The 16,592-nt window shown below is 44.4% G+C and overlaps 1 protein-coding gene across 1 annotated transcript; it reads right to left on the reverse strand.

The window, feature by feature from the left end:
- Nucleotides 1–13,022: 13,022 nt before the first annotated feature.
- On the reverse strand, nucleotides 13,023–13,844 carry LOC306922971 (proteasome activator complex subunit 3-like; the record flags this gene model as incomplete). The annotated part of the gene is made up of 1 exon (XM_079500896.1): nucleotides 13,023–13,844. One exon carries the CDS (start codon nucleotides 13,842–13,844, stop codon nucleotides 13,023–13,025), a length of 822 nt encoding a protein of 273 aa, XP_079357022.1.
- Between the last annotated feature and the right edge of the window lie 2,748 nt (nucleotides 13,845–16,592).

A 16,592-nucleotide genomic window follows, 5' to 3' on the forward strand; every position in this document is an offset into this window, starting at 1 on the left:
GCAAGACATTACTCTATAAGCCATATCTCCGAAACTGGTGGGTCAAACTGAACAACCAATATGTCAATTTGAAGCTATGATTCCCTGCTTTCATATATGACATGAAAAAACGAAAGTTCCAAAAAATCCAATGGCATGCAGTCCCGACACACAGTCAACTCAATATACATGTACTTCACACTGAATCCTATACTATAACCAGGGACCACATGTATAACCTTGTTGGGCCAGTTCTCAGAGGAGCTCCATGGAGATGTTGGTTGGCGCGCACTGCGGGCAGACGTCTCTTCTCTACCACAACGTTACTTTATCATTGTCTCAAACTCAATCAATCGAAAACCGAAGTACTTATTTTTGGCCCACCATCAGATAGAGCGCGTCTACCGTCTAGACAATAACCAAAACATTACACCCGCAGCTAGAAACCTATAGGTGTCACCCTAGATTCTGACCTCTCCCTGAAGTACAAAAGGTTGTCCAGTCCTCATTATACCACCTTTGCAATATTGCCAAAATCAAACCCTTCCTTTCACGCCCAGACCTAACCAAAGTCATCCATGCCTTCATCTACTCACACTTAGACTGCTACTGCAACTCCCTTTATGGTAAATAAATGGTAAATGGTGCATTTATATAGCGCCTTTATCCAAGGCGCTTTACTCCTGTCTTTCAAAAAAGTCCATTCACCAGTTACAATTGGTCCAGAACGCAGCAGCCCACCTCTTAACAGGGGCAAGACAGTTTGACCACATCACACCTATCCTGGCCAACCTCCACTGGCTGCCCATCTCCTCTAGAATTTTAAATTACTGCTTTTCACTTCCAACTTCCAAGGCCCCGTCCTACATCTCGGACCTACTCGACCCCTATGAGCCTGCCCGCGAGCTCCTCGGGCAAGGCTCTACTCACATTAACCCTTAGACAGATTACTACTGGAAAACACGTGGAGTTTTGCATTAGTCTTTTCTGCCCTGTACGTGATTTTCCGTAGTTCTCTTTTTTTATTAATACCAATATATTAATTCGGTCCGCACCTCTGTATATAGTATTGAGCATAAATATCAACTACATTTCCCAGAATTCCCGTGTCACGTGACACACGTGTATGCTTTCCTATTGGAAACTGACGCCCAGCCCCCAGTGAACAGGGGGGTTGGTTGACTCCTCCGAGGTGGGCACTGGAGGAAGAGTTTTTCAGCCAGGTTTGCAGTCGCCGCAAAAAAAACAATCTGAAAAATGATCCATCCGTGTCCAGTGGCATTCTCCAGTCCCAGACCGTTGGCCGGGCTGCAACATCCACCCTCGCGGATTACACGTGTGCAATGTTTTTTCTTCTCCCCACCGGAGTTACCACCAAGGCTGATGCCTTCGCTAAAAGGTAATTTTATTGTATTCGAAAATGCCCTAATATGACATGTCTAGTAAGACGATCCCTATATTTGGCCCGAGCCGACCTAGTGCTGATATCAGATAGATGTGGTAGAACCATATATGGATAGATCTAACTGGTTTAGTCATCGTGACATGCATAGTCGGAGAATATATAACAAGGGTCGGTACTATAGGTGATCGACGTAGCTAACAAAAACATCTGATCAAATGAATGTATTGTACTGTGTCTTTGTGGGCCGAATCGTGGCATCGTGGCTAACAAATAGATGTTTGTATAATTAGTATCACGATAAAATAATATGGCGACGTTAGAATGACACCACCAATGAGTGATCGCGTGTAATGTAGCTGCCCAGCGTATATCCAGCACCATCACGTCACCACATTCCACTGGCTGTTGGCTAGTAGTAGTTGCTAACAAACACTGCACAAATGGTACTGGCTATTGGCCGGGCCACAAGCCCGGGCAATAGCCAGTACCAATGTTGCTGGATGATTGCGACGCAATGGTGCTGGATATACCCTGGGCAGCTAGCTACATTACCACCGATCACTCATTGGTGTTTCATTCTAACGTTGCCATATTATTTTATCGTGATACTACTTATACAAGCATCTATTTGTATTTGTCATGCCACGACTCGGCCCACAAAGACACTGCACAATAAAATCATTGATCGCCAGCAGCCGGGTAAAACGCCATGTAATAGTAGCGTGCACTGACTACAGCTAAAATGTTTATTTCTTTTTATATATTTAGAACTGGCATCAGATGAGGAGGAGGAGGAGGAGGATGAAGAGTCAAGACTGCGATGGCGTTCTCCGACACTGAACCGGATTCATTCATTCATTCATTTCAGGGGGGGGCAGTTTTTGGGTGTTTTTTTTATTTAGCCTACTCACACATAACCTGACTCCGCCAGATGGGGCAGCAGAGAGTACACTGGGTTCCCCCCTCCTGCTCCCATCTGGGAACTCTCAGGCAGACTTGATGCCCGGCCACAAAACGGCCTGGCCAATCAGCAGCAGCTAGAAGCGAAGTTGCTCACAAAACGGCCTGGCCAATCAGCAGCAGCTAGTAGAAGCTAGAAGCTGCTGCTAGAAGTTGCTAGAAGCTGCTGCTGATTGGCCAGGCCGTTTTGTGGCCGGGCATCAAGTCTGCCTGAGAGTTCCCAGATGGGAGCAGGAGGGGGGAACACAGTGTACACTCTGCTGCCCCATATGGCGGAGTCAGGTTAACTCACACACACACACCGTCAAGGACTGGGTTTGGGGACATTTGGGAGGAGTAGCTCTGATCCATAGCTCTAAATGCGCATTTAGAGCTATGGATCAGAGCTAGGGGAGGAGTAACTGTTTTGTATGTAGGCCTATTTATTTTCTGTAATATTTATCATTTTATTATGTTAGTAGTCGTAAAAAATAAAAGACGCTTTTACAATGAGTTAGACCTGTCATGACTATTTTGTTCACTATTGTGAGGTTTATATGACTAAGCAAGTTTCAACTGTGATTTACTCTGTAACGGTAGATGGTAATAACTCAATTTCTTTTTTATAATACAGTATACATTCAAGTCTATATTTTGATACATATCATGGGCACCAAGTCATATCAAAACAATGTCCTTGGATGTGTTTTTTATCAAAACTGTGTTTCTTCATAACAGGTTTTTGAGATACATGCATGAATAGACAAGGTACTGGTAAGACTATGTAAACATGGTATATATCAAAATGTGCGTTAGAATGTCTAATTTTACCCCAAAAAAGAATTGAGTTTATATGATGTTCCAATTTCAGAGCTATGGGGACTTTTAGCTGGATAGGTCAGATTGATCATGACTGACCATGCTATTTATAGATGGCAAAATATCTACAGTGGTACATGTGAGAAACTTTTTATTTTATTTTAATTGAACTAGACAACTCACCCTTTAAAATGAGATATTGCATGGCTATGTATGCCCAGCAGAAAAAAAGTTATTTAGAAAATAAAACTTCAACCGGGCATAACTTTTTTTGGTTGTCCTAGAAACAGAAACAGTGTAAATGCAGGCTCTTTTAAATGGCTTCCAACACAAGAACTAAACATTTTATCAACTCAGTTCATTTTTTTCCTGGAAGCAGACAAGTCAAGCTTTCTCTGAAGGTCTTTCGTTGTCACACATTCACAACAGAGAATTTTCAATAAATCATTCAAAAACGCCATTCTGGCCATAGAGAAGTCTACCTACTATATAGAAATCCTTGAAACGCTCAAAGAGTTAAGAACACAAAGGACACAAAAGAACGTTAGTCGACCGGGCCTTTGCAGTCCTCACTGTGGAACGCCCTGCCCCTGGAGATCAGGCTCGCAGACTCGCTTCCTCGTTTTAAATCACTCCTGAAGACCCATTTATATATAAAGCTGCTTCCAATTCTTAATCTTAAAATTGTAATCACAGTATGGAAGCAGTCAATTTCACTGTTTAGAACTAGAAGTAATCCTGGTCTCTAAACTGCCTCCTCCTGGCCAGCCGGGGCACCTGATGGAGGGGAAAGGAACTGGTTGGAATAACGTGTTCCTTCCACGCGCTAGGTCCAACCAGGGAAACTCCCCCCTGTCAGGTGTAAAGGAGCAACTTGGACACTCAGGCATGAAGGAAGCATGAGTTCAAGTCGGTTGCTCTCCCCATGTCCCCCATATATGGGGACTAGGTTGGCGGAGGGTGTGTAGAGCCCAGGATCACATTAGATAATTGACACAGGGGTGAAAAATGGGTTACAAAATCGTGGGATAAAAAAAAAAGAAAAGAAAAAGAACTAGAAGTAAACCAATGTCACCCTTAACTCCATAACTCTTCCTCTTCCCCCTGTCCTCCGGTCTCGCTCTAGCGAGGGAACGCTCCCGGTGCATTGTGGGTACTGATGACATGTAGTGTGGGGGTGGCTGTGGACGAGATACTATACTCGTCACACGGCTGTCAACTTACAGTAATTAACCCATTTAGACCTGGGAACGATATTCTGCAAATGTCTTCTAAATCCTGACCCATGTCATGTGTCTATGTCAGTCGTTCTATTTCATGTCAAGGACCCCCAGAATTATATGTATTTGGCCTCCGACCCCTATCTGATAATGTGTTGTTCCACTAGGGACCTTCCAGAAGCAAAGATTTGAGTTAAAAACATTCGCTCTGAAAGAATATATTATATATTCAAAGGTTTGTGTCACATTTTTTCCAAAAATAGCAGACCTACAAGCTCATAGCGCGGCACTCGGTGTCGCGCTATGAGCTTGTAGGTCTGCTATTTTTCAATAGCTAAAGTAGAACAGAATGCTATAAACACCAAAAGGGGTTCCCGTTTTGAATGGGTTAAAGATGGTCTAAGTGATTAATCATGTCTGCCGAGGTATTCACGGTGGGCACAGGAAGCATTTCTTGACACCGTTTGACAACCAGTGGGTAGGAGAGATAGAGCGAGGGATAAGATAAGACTATATCGACCGACCGCAGGATATTCAGGAGCAACAGCAGCAACATCCCTGCTGCTTGACATTGACATGTTGTCCAATGTCAAGTCTTTATTTCATCATGCAACACTTACACATGTGGTCACCGAGCTGACCAGATAGACAGAACATAATGTACTTTGGTATATTATGTTTTTCTTTTTCGTTGCTTTCTTTTTCTGGTTGGAACTTTAGGCCTTAAAGATGGAGTGCCATGCCCATGAGTGCCTAAGACATGTTCATCAGGTATTAACATTATAAGGTTTTTATTTTATTTTTTCAAAAAAGTGTACAGTAGCCTTTGTTTTGTTCAAATGTTGTTTTTATGTGGTGATGGGTAGTGATCCACCTGAACTGAAGCCACACCCACAGCTGTTGTTGTGTGATAAAGGGGGAGGGGCTATGGGAGGGGATGATGGTGTGAGGTCACTATATCACTGTTTTCTTTTTCATTGGCATGTTTGACTGTCAAGGTTTCAGCCTCCAGGAATAAACCCTAAATACAAAGACATCATTGCACATAACAACCACACCAAGGGGTCTAATGAAGTACTGGCACCCCATACATTCCGGCTGTCACCCCTCTCTCCGGTGGTCACCAGACTATACCTGGTTGTCACATAGTCTATTCCTATGAGTGACAAATAGCTTTATTATGTCAATTAACCTAATCAATCATTGCATTGTATACCTTTTATATTAAAATTTGAACAGCAAGTGGATAAGTAAGTTTCAGCATGGATCTAAACACACAGACGGCACTGACGTGAGATATGTACAAGCATCCCTCCTTTCAGTGGCATCACGCCATCAAGCTTGTAGCGTCCTATGAGCTTGTAGATTTGCTATTTTTTGAAAAATCGTGAAAATGTGCCTCAAATCTTTGAATATATAATGTTACAGAACCAACGTTTTTAAATCAAATCTTTGAATATATATTCTTTCAGAGCGAACGTTTTTAACTCAAATCTTTGCTTCTGGAGGGGTCCCTGGAACAACATATTTTCAGATGGGGGTCGGCGGCCAATTACATATAAGTTTTGGGGTCCTTGACATGAAATATTGAGCACCAGCACTGATATAGAAACATAGGTATTTCAGAAAACTGTCATGATTTAGAAGACATTTTTTAAATGTCGATGTATTTAGGTAAGAGGGACCCACACGCCATCCATGCTTATGCTCTGCTCTGTAGCTCAGATTCCTACAGAAAGTTTGTAATAGGGCAACAACCACACCATCCAATGCCTACAGAATGAGAGCTATAAGAAAGGGCCTTTCTTTGCATGTTCTCCCCGTGTCCCCTAGGGTAGGTACCCTCACATGTTCTCCCCGTGTCCCCTAGGGTAGGTACCCTCACATGTTCTCCCCGTGTCCCCTAGGGTAGGTACCCTCACATGTTCTCCCCGTGTCCCCTAGGGTATAGGTACCCTCACATGTTCTCCCCGTGTCCCCTAGGGTAGGTACCCTCACATGTTCTCCCCGTGTCCCCTAGAGTAGGTACCCTCACAAAAAACATGCCGTAATCCTGGTCTCTAAACTGCCTCCCCCTGGCCAGCCGGGGCGCCTGATGGAGGGGAAAGGAACTGGTCGGAATAACGTGTTCCTTCCACACGCTACGTCCGGCCGGGGAAACTATCCCCCCTTTATAGAAGGAGGCATGAGGTATGTCCGCTGCCCCCGCCGGGTTGGCAGAGGAAGTGTAGCGCCCAGGATTACATTAGATAATTGACACTGGGTGAAAAAATGGGTTGCAAAATCGTGGGATAAAACATTTAAAGAATGAGAGCTAAGTTGAATGTTATGTAATCGTAGGCCACGACACGTACAGTAGCAATCAGCAGAATTTTGGGAAAAAAGTATGAAATGAGTGGCTTATTATGACTAATAATGCTGCTACAATGTCTACATTGTACCCATTCTTTTACCGAATGGGTTTCCAAGATTGAGAACAAAAACTGCAGTCATTTCCTCAGGTCAACGGTGACGCAGTAATTATTGTTGCCTGCAAGCATTTTAGTACCAAGAGTCTTAATGCCCTGTTATCTACGCCCAAGCAGAGTTTGACCTTACCGACACTGCCATCCGTAGCACTCTCTCACTAGTGAGGCGAACGCAAGAGAAAAAGGGAAAATGTTATTTTGGGATTAATCCAATTAAGTGACGCAGGATTTTAGCCTATACCACAAGTGGTGGAAAAAAGTACTCAATTGTTTTACTTAAGTAAAAGTACCACTACTGCAATTTAGAACTACTTTGTTACAGGTAAAAGTACGGAATTGAAAATGTACTTGAGTAAAAGTACTTAAAGTACTAAAAGTAAAAGTACTCATTGTGCAGAATGTGCCATTTCACAAGTTCAAAATGTGTAGAAAATCTATTGAAAATAGCCGATCTACAAGCTCATAATGCGTCGCAACGCGACGCATTGTGAGCTTGTAGATCGGCTATTTTCAAATGGCCGAATGTATAGGGTTGAAGTTGTTACTGTATGTTTATGAACCCACTGGGGTTCGATTCCTTCACAGGGTCTCACTCCAAAATCCTTGTCCCTTACGAGCCGCGGTGGGACAACAATATGACATACGCTACAAGGTCACCTGACGATACAGTAAGTTATCAAATGCAAGCTAATTCTTATAGGGGGTCCCTAGATAATGATTGATAGTTATGAACCAAATGGACCCTTATGGGTCTGTAACCGAGTGTCCAGAAGGTACAATAGATAATCAATTTCCACAGTCCACGTCTTTTCCTTCGATTTTGCCCAAATATGACCCATTATGGGATGGAGTCTATGGTCTCTGATGTCTTGTAATATCCTGTGCAGGATATTACAAGTGGGAGCCAAAATCACACACCACTTTATTGAAGACATAGCCAAGATCACACACCACTTTATTGAAAACATAGCTCGTGTCGTCGTACATCGTCCAATAAAAAATAAATCACACCCGTGTGAACTGAGTGGTGTAAGGTATTATATAGACTGATCAGCTGTGGTCTGACGTAATGTCTGACGTAATGAAATCACACCCGTGTGAACTGGGTGACCATAGCAACCATGCTAATTTTTTGGTACGAACAGACAGACAGACACGTAAACTAACAAGGCCAGTTGTAGGAGTGGTTTACACCACTCAAAAAATGAATACACTTCTTCATGAATTAATTTGTCAACTTATGTTATTATCTTTTAACCATGATGATACATGTTGTAAAATGTAAGATGACAACTGAATTTATGTGATTGTTTTGCCGATTTGCTCGTCTACATAATATGACGTCAATATTCCTTTCATTGTCAATGGAATTTGATGTTTGTGTTGCCACACATTTACATCATATTTCAGGCAAATAGGCCTATGACGCAAATTCTCCTTTCATTGTCAATGGCAAAATGTGAGACATGACGGGACGAATAGGAGGGGCTAGCGCCTCAAAAAAAGTAAAAAAAAAGTCACAGATAATTTTTCCCTTCAAAACATTTAATCTATGATATTTTGAAATTGTATTTCCTCTAGAGGATAGCCCCTTGAAATGTATCATCTGGTTTTAGAGGATAGCCCCTTGAAATGTATCATCTGGTTTTAGAGGATAGCCCCTTGAGATGTATCATCTGGTTTTAGAGGATAGCCCCTTGAGATGTATCATCTGGTTTTAGAGGATATCCCCTTGAGATGTATCATCTGGTTTTAGAGGATAGCCCCTTGAGATGTATCATCTGGTTTTAGAGGATATCCCCTTGAGAGGTATCATCTGGTTTTAGAGGATAGCCCCTTGAGATGTATCATCTGGTTTTAGAGGATAGCCCCTTGAGATGTATCATCTGGTTTTAGAGGATAGCCCCTTGAGATGTATCATCTGGTTTTAGAGGATATCCCCTTGAGATGTATCATCTGGTTTTAGAGGGGGTCCTGGGGCACTACACAATGAATACAGTACATAGTCAACACAATACATTAAACATGTCGACACAGAACAATGCACTTACAACATCAACAACACATAGATGCTCTCCAAAGCACTCAAACACTACATCAAGACCAGAACATAGATGCTCTCCAAACCACTCAAACACTACATCAAGACCAGAACATAGATGCTCTCCAAACCACTCAAACACTACATCAAGACCAGAACATAGATGCTCTCCAAACCACTCAAACACTACATCAAGACCAGAACATAGATGCTCTCCAAACCACTCAAACACTACATCAAGACCAGAACATAGATGCTCCCCAAACCACTCAAACACTACATCAAGACCAGAACATAGATGCTCTCCAAACCACTCAAACACTACATCAAGACCAGAACATAGATGCTCTCCAAACCACTCAAACACTACATCAAGACCAGAACATAGATGCTCTCCAAACCACTCAAACACTACATCAAGACCAGAACATAGATGCTCTCCAAACCACTCAAACACTACATCAAGACCAGAACATAGATGCTCTCCAAACCACTAAAACACTACATCAAGACCAGAACATAGATGCTCTCCAAACCACTCAAACACTACATCAAGACCAGAACATAGATGCTCTCCAAACCACTCAAACACTACATCAAGACCAGAACATAGATGCTCTCCAAACCACTCAAACACTACATCAAGACCAGAACATAGATGCTCTCCAAACCACTCAAACACTACATCAAGACCAGAACATAGATGCTCTCCAAACCACTCAAACACTACATCAAGACCAGAACATAGATGCTCTCCAAACCACTCAAACACTACATCAAGACCAGAACATAGATGCTCTCCAAACCACTCAAACACTACATCAAGACCAGAACATAGATGCTCTCCAAACCACTCAAACACTACATCAAGACCAGAAGCAACTCCACTGAAACATGATGTACCAGCTTGGACGAGTTCAGGGAACTCCTCCATGCAGCAAGACTGTACACAGACAGACAGCGTATGCTTAATAATTTTCAGTGGGAGTGCTGCATATTTACGCTACGCTGGAGACGCACAGCTGGCCGTTCTGTGCTGTGCGTTTCACATGCATCATTTTATCTGTTTGCCGAGAGTCTATAAATATCTTCAACCAGATTTTGTGATTTTAGGCTAGCAAAGCCTATACGGCTATTAGTACTACCCCACCGATCCGCTGGGCCAGTTTGTGAATCCGACCCGAGGGTCTTTGTCGCACGTCATGCCCGTTCCTGTCTGTCTCTTCATTGTCACTATCGAAATAAAACAAAAAAGTAAACTAAAGGAGGGTGTAACCTAAACAAGACAGTGTCTGATAACAGCATGCATTGAACAAAATGTGTGTAAAATTAAACAAAAGAAAAAGAAAAAATAAACCACAAAAGAATTGTAAAACTTGCATTATATAATTTGTGGTGTACGTATTCATATCGTCTGTCATCTCCCGGTATCAGCAGTTTCAGCCTGATTCGACAGCTGCTAGCCTGCTAGCTAGCGGAGTGCACAGACACACCGACAGCTGCTAGCCTGCTAGCTAGCGGAGTGCACAGACACACCGACAGCTGCTAGCCTGCTAGCTAGCGGAGTGCACAGACACACCGACAGCTGCTAGCCTGCTATAGCTAGCGGAGTGCACATACACACCGACAGCGCGGGTCTAATAACGGTATGACTTTCATGTGGATCTCACGCTTCATGTGGCCAGCCGCGACATTCTTTTTGTTTTGGGGCTTTTTATGCCTTTATTGAAAGTGACAGTAGACAGACAGGAAATGGGGAGAGAGATGGGGAGTGACACACGGCAAAGGCCGTTGGGCTCGGGAGTCGAACTCGTGGCACGCCGTCCGGCTGCATGCAGCCGCGACATTCTAAATCCTACATGGCTTGTGCTTATAACCACGCCCCTCTTCTGTGGCCAACGCGGAAGTGCTTCTTGCCTACAACAACAGCAGGCTAGGTTTTGGGCCGATAAAGTATAGTTTCTGACTGCGACGGAGCCGCGCTGTCTCAAGCGAACTATACTGTACGTAAGGCACCGCTAAGCGAGCTAAAGCGAGCGAGTTGCCATGCCAAACGTTGCAAAGTTTGATTGTGCTGACACAGGGCTGTTAGAGTTGCAACCCATTGGCAGAGAATAGTAAATCATGTGCTGGCGAGAGCGTTTTCCGCAACCGACACTCAAAGTGGCTACTGGCCAATCACAAACGCGTCCTTGCACAAGCCGTGTAGGATTTCAAATGACCCTATGAATGACATCAGTATCATTAGTCAGTCAGCTCCGTTGTGGGCAAGGGTTCTGGCCATCATTGACGTTCATTATTATTATTATAAAATCTAGAAATTTCATAAATTATAAAATGTGGAAAAAAAGACATTTAGCTTTTTGTGAGATTACCTCCAGAAAAAAAAGAACGACTCACGCAGGTTAGCCTGAAAGAGACCCTAAATGCTTTCTATGGCATATAGGGTATCTCCCGGCAGAAACTAGACGCACCTGCAGCATATGAGCCTAATTAAGAGAGAGGTGTGTGTGTGTGTGTGTGTGTGTGTGCGCGCCCCAACTAGATAAAGCTGCAGACCATCAGTAATTAGCACTGTATGCCACAATGGAATGGGTTCTTGCCCAGGCGTTTTCTTTAGTTTTGAAAGGAAAATGCACGTGGTCTCCGAGGCTACACGCAGGTAGACCATCTAGACCAGGGGTTCTCAACGTTTTTGGCCGGGGACTCCCGGAAATGCTTTGGCAATGTCTCGGGACCCCCGCCCCGCCCCCTCCCGACCCCCAATATAAATTGACTGCTACAATAACCTTAAACCATTTTGGGCGGGAACCCCTTTTGGTGTTTTAAGCATTGTTATAATTTAGCTATTGAAAAATAGCAGATCTACAGGCTCATAGCGCGCCACCGAGTGGCGCGCTATGAGCTTGTAGGTCTGCTATTTTTGAAAAATCGTGAAAATAAAAATTTAAAAAAAATCTTTTTTTTTTTTTTTTTTTTTGGAAAATAATTTGGGGACCCCCTAAAATAATTTGGCGACCCCCCGAGGGGTCACGACCCACGGGTTGAGAACCCCTGATCTAGACAGACACTGCGTGAAAAGAGGAGTTAACAGGAAATTATGGACACTGATTTTGCCCGTAAACCTCAAGTTTAGCAACATATACAGTTAATATACGGTAATATACAGGTGTGATGGTACAATTCCGGAGTTTACAGGAAAGTTTAACCGGAGTTTCCTGTAACATACACATCCGTATTCCATGCTTTTTGCGCAGTGAGAGCTTGCCTCATACAGAGCCAAAAAAAAGTCTTGTTCAACCCAAGCCCCCAAGTAAGGCTATCCAACGTTGAAGCTGCCACTACCTACTGGCGAAAAGTGGAACTGCAGTAACGTTGTGTCATCCCAGGACTTCTATTCTATTGAAATGAGTTAGCGGGGACGGGCGGGGCTGTAGCTCCGGTCCTCCCTCTATCCTTCATAATTCTATGGTTCAACCCAAGTATACATTAAAAAGTGTATCTTTGAAAAACAAAGAAAAGGTCCCGCACACTGTCAGACACTTGCCAAAATGTTGCTCTTTATTGGGTCGACGTTTGGGTCGATTAGACCTTCATCAGGACAATCAACCCAAGTATATACAAATTACTGCCAGCCCAAGTATACAAATGACTCTGCCAGCCCAAGTATACAAATTACTCTGCCAGCCCAAGTATACAAATTACTCTGCCAGCCCAAGTATATAAATTACTCTGCCAGCCCAAGTATACAAATGACTGCCAGCGGTCTAGTCAATGTCTCTCTCCCTCACTACAGTACGTCCCTGCTCTGCCTTTCCGCCACTGTCTTCTGTCACGCAGATATATTGCCAGCATCCTCCTTGCTAGTGGTCAGCTACTGCAATAGGCAGTAGATTAACGGATCCACAAAACAGCTCTGGGAACATGCGTTCCAGCCCCAGTGTCACTGACGTGGGCATTGCCAATCCGGCCCCCACATGGATGATCATTTTATGCATGATGGTCTGGTCCAGCTTGACTGTACCATATTTTTTCAACCGGTCTCTTCACTGTCTTTTTGTCTCCTGTAGCCTGGTGGGGACAGAGGCAGGTGTAGCCTGGTGGGGACAGAGGCAGGTGGCTGAAAGGCATGTGAGCAGTCGGATGTACATTCAGTATAGCGAGTCCGTATTGCTGCTTCTGGGTGTTTTGATCTTTTCGATGTTCTTCAGGATCATGTCGTGTAAAGTGATATAATAGTTTCTGAGCTCGGACACTATGATCTTCAAACTGATGTATTCCTTCTCGTCCGTCTCCGTGACCGTACGCCGGAAGTCCTCCACCTGGGGGTATTTGACTATCTTAGACATCTGGTTTGCACGTGTGACGTAGTATTTTGTTATCTGGTCAAGGTAGGATTCCGCCTCCAGCCCGACGACTCCCAGTTCAGTTATCGTCTCCTCTTGGATTGACACGCCAAAGTTATTGCCGTCCTCTATCTTGGGAATAAGCAGCTGGACCCACATTTTAACCGTGTTGCATTTCTCTATGAGCGTCCTGATCTCTGGTTTGACCTTTTCGATCAGGTCGACAAGCTTAGCGTTGCTCTTCATCATCCCACTGGGCATGACCAAGACCCTTTTGCCAGTTGTCTTATCATCCACGGTTCCCTTTTTCTTTATTTTTATTTTTTTAACTTGTTTTACACCGGTGAACTTCTGATGTGACAATAAAGTGGAATCTGAATCCGAATCTGAATTTGAATCCGAGTCCAAGTTTGACAGCAAAACAGGGCTGGTTGCCGTCAGGTTTATCTCGGAGTGGATCTCCCTCAGCTCAATGATGTTCACACAGGGATCTTTGAGGAAGTTATCCAGTTCCAGCAACTTCTTTGGGAAGAAATTTGCCACAAGGTCCTCGGCTTCTCCTTTGATCCGTTCCCTGAAGGCATCCACCTTGGATTTGATGTCATTGTCCACTTTGAGGAGCGACATCGTATTCGAAGTAAAGATTGTCCTACTAATAGCACCCGAACTGTGTAGCTTTCCTACTTTAGCACCCGAACCGTGTCGCTTTCCTACTAAAGCACCCGAACTGTGTAGCTTTCCTACTATGCCGGCTACACCCGAGTGTGAGTTCACTGCTTCCTATTTATCTACCTGCAGGTCTTTCAAAGGAAAATGGACATCTTCAAGTGCATCTTAACACAGTTTATAAGCTGTGACCAGAGCTCTGGTCTGACGTCACACACAACAATAATGTTGCTTATGACCTGACTCTTAATGCCACTTTGTGCAGTCCATCCACGAGTGTCCTAAATTTGGCTTTAATGTTTGGACGTTGGATGGAGGCACCATGGATGAATCAAACCCTTTAATGCTTGGACGTTGGATGGAGGCACCATGGATGAATCAAACCCTTTAATGCTTGGACGTTGGATGGAGGCACCATGGATGAATCAAACCCTTTAATGCTTGGACGTTGGATGGAGGCACCATGGATGAATCAAACCCTTTGATGCTTGGACGTTGGATGGAGGCACCATGGATGAATCAAACCCTTTAATGCTTGGACGTTGGATGGAGGCACCGTGGATGAATCAAACCCTTTGATGCTTGGACGTTGGATGGAGGCACCATGGATGAATCAAACCCTTTGATGCTTGGACGTTGGATGGAGGCACCGTGGATGAATCAAACCCTTTAATGCTTGGATGTTGGATGGAGGCACCATGGATGAATCAAACCCTTTAATGCTTGGATGTTGGATGGAGGCACCATGGATGAATCAAACCCTTTGATGCTTGGACGTTGGATGGAGGCACCATGGATGAATCAAACCCTTTAATGCTTGGACGTTGGATGGAGGCACCATGGATGAATCAAACCCTTTGATGCTTGGACGTTGGATGGAGGCACCATGGATGAATCAAACCCTTTGATGCTTGGACGTTGGATGGAGGCACCATGGATGAATCAAACCCTTTGATGCTTGGACGTTGGATGGAGGCACCATGGATGAATCAAACCCTGTAATGCTTGGACGTTGGATGGAGGCACCATGGATGAATCAAACCCTCTAATGCTTGGACGTTGGATGGAGGCACCATGGATGAATCAAACCCTTTAATGCTTGGACGTTGGATGGAGGCACCATGGATGAATCAAACCCTGTAATGCTTGGACGTTGGATGGAGGCACCATGGATGAATCAAACCCTTTGATGCTTGGACGTTGGATGGAGGCACCATGGATGAATCAAACCCTTTAATGCTTGGACGTTGGATGGAGGCACCATGGATGAATCAAACCCTTTAATGCTTGGACGTTGGATGGAGGCACCGTGGATGAATCAAACCCTTTGATGCTTGGACGGTGGATGGAGGCACCATGGATGAATCAAACCCTTTGATGCTTGGACGGTGGATGGAGGCACCATGGATGAATCAAACCCTTTAATGCTTGGACGTTGGATGGAGGCACCATGGATGAATCAAACCCTTTAATGCTTGGACGTTGGATGGAGGCACCATGGATGAATCAAACCCTTTGATGCTTGGACGTTGGATGGAGGCACCATGGATGAATCAAACCCTTTGATGCTTGGACGTTGGATGGAGGCACCATGGATGAATCAAACCCTTTGATGCTTGGACGTTGGATGGAGGCACCATGGATGAATCAAACCCTTTAATGCTTGGATGTTGGATGGAGGCACCATGGATGAATCAAACCCTTTAATGCTTGGATGTTGGATGGAGGCACCATGGATGAATCAAACCCTTTGATGCTTGGACGTTGGATGGAGGCACCATGGATGAATCAAACCCTTTAATGCTTGGACGTTGGATGGAGGCACCATGGATGAATCAAACCCTTTGATGCTTGGACGTTGGATGGAGGCACCATGGATGAATCAAACCCTTTGATGCTTGGACGTTGGATGGAGGCACCATGGATGAATCAAACCCTTTGATGCTTGGACGTTGGATGGAGGCACCATGGATGAATCAAACCCTGTAATGCTTGGACGTTGGATGGAGGCACCATGGATGAATCAAACCCTCTAATGCTTGGACGTTGGATGGAGGCACCATGGATGAATCAAACCCTTTAATGCTTGGACGTTGGATGGAGGCACCATGGATGAATCAAACCCTTTAATGCTTGGACGTTGGATGGAGGCACCATGGATGAATCAAACCCTTTAATGCTTGGACGTTGGATGGAGGCACCATGGATGAATCAAACCCTGTAATGCTTGGACGTTGGATGGAGGCACCATGGATGAATCAAACCCTTTAATGCTTGGACGTTGGATGGAGGCACCATGGATGAATCAAACCCTTTAATGCTTGGACGTTGGATGGAGGCACCGTGGATGAATCAAACCCTTTGATGCTTGGACGGTGGATGGAGGCACCATGGATGAATCAAACCCTTTAATGCTTGGACGTTGGATGGAGGCACCATGGATGAATCAAACCCTTTAATGCTTGGACGTTGGATGGAGGCACCATGGATGAATCAAACCCTGTAATGCTTGGACGTTGGATGGAGGCACCATGGATGAATCAAACCCTCTAATGCTTGGACGTTGGATGGAGGCACCATGGATGAATCAAACCCTTTAATGCTTGGACGTTGGATGGAGGCACCATGGATGAATCAAACCCTTTAATGCTTGGACGTTGGATGGAGGCACCATGGATGAATCAAACCCTCTAATGCTTGGACGTTGGA

This window comes from Electrona antarctica (genome assembly GCF_951216825.1).
Source record: "Electrona antarctica genome assembly, chromosome: 5".
NCBI classification, from domain to species: domain Eukaryota; kingdom Metazoa; phylum Chordata; class Actinopteri; order Myctophiformes; family Myctophidae; genus Electrona; species Electrona antarctica.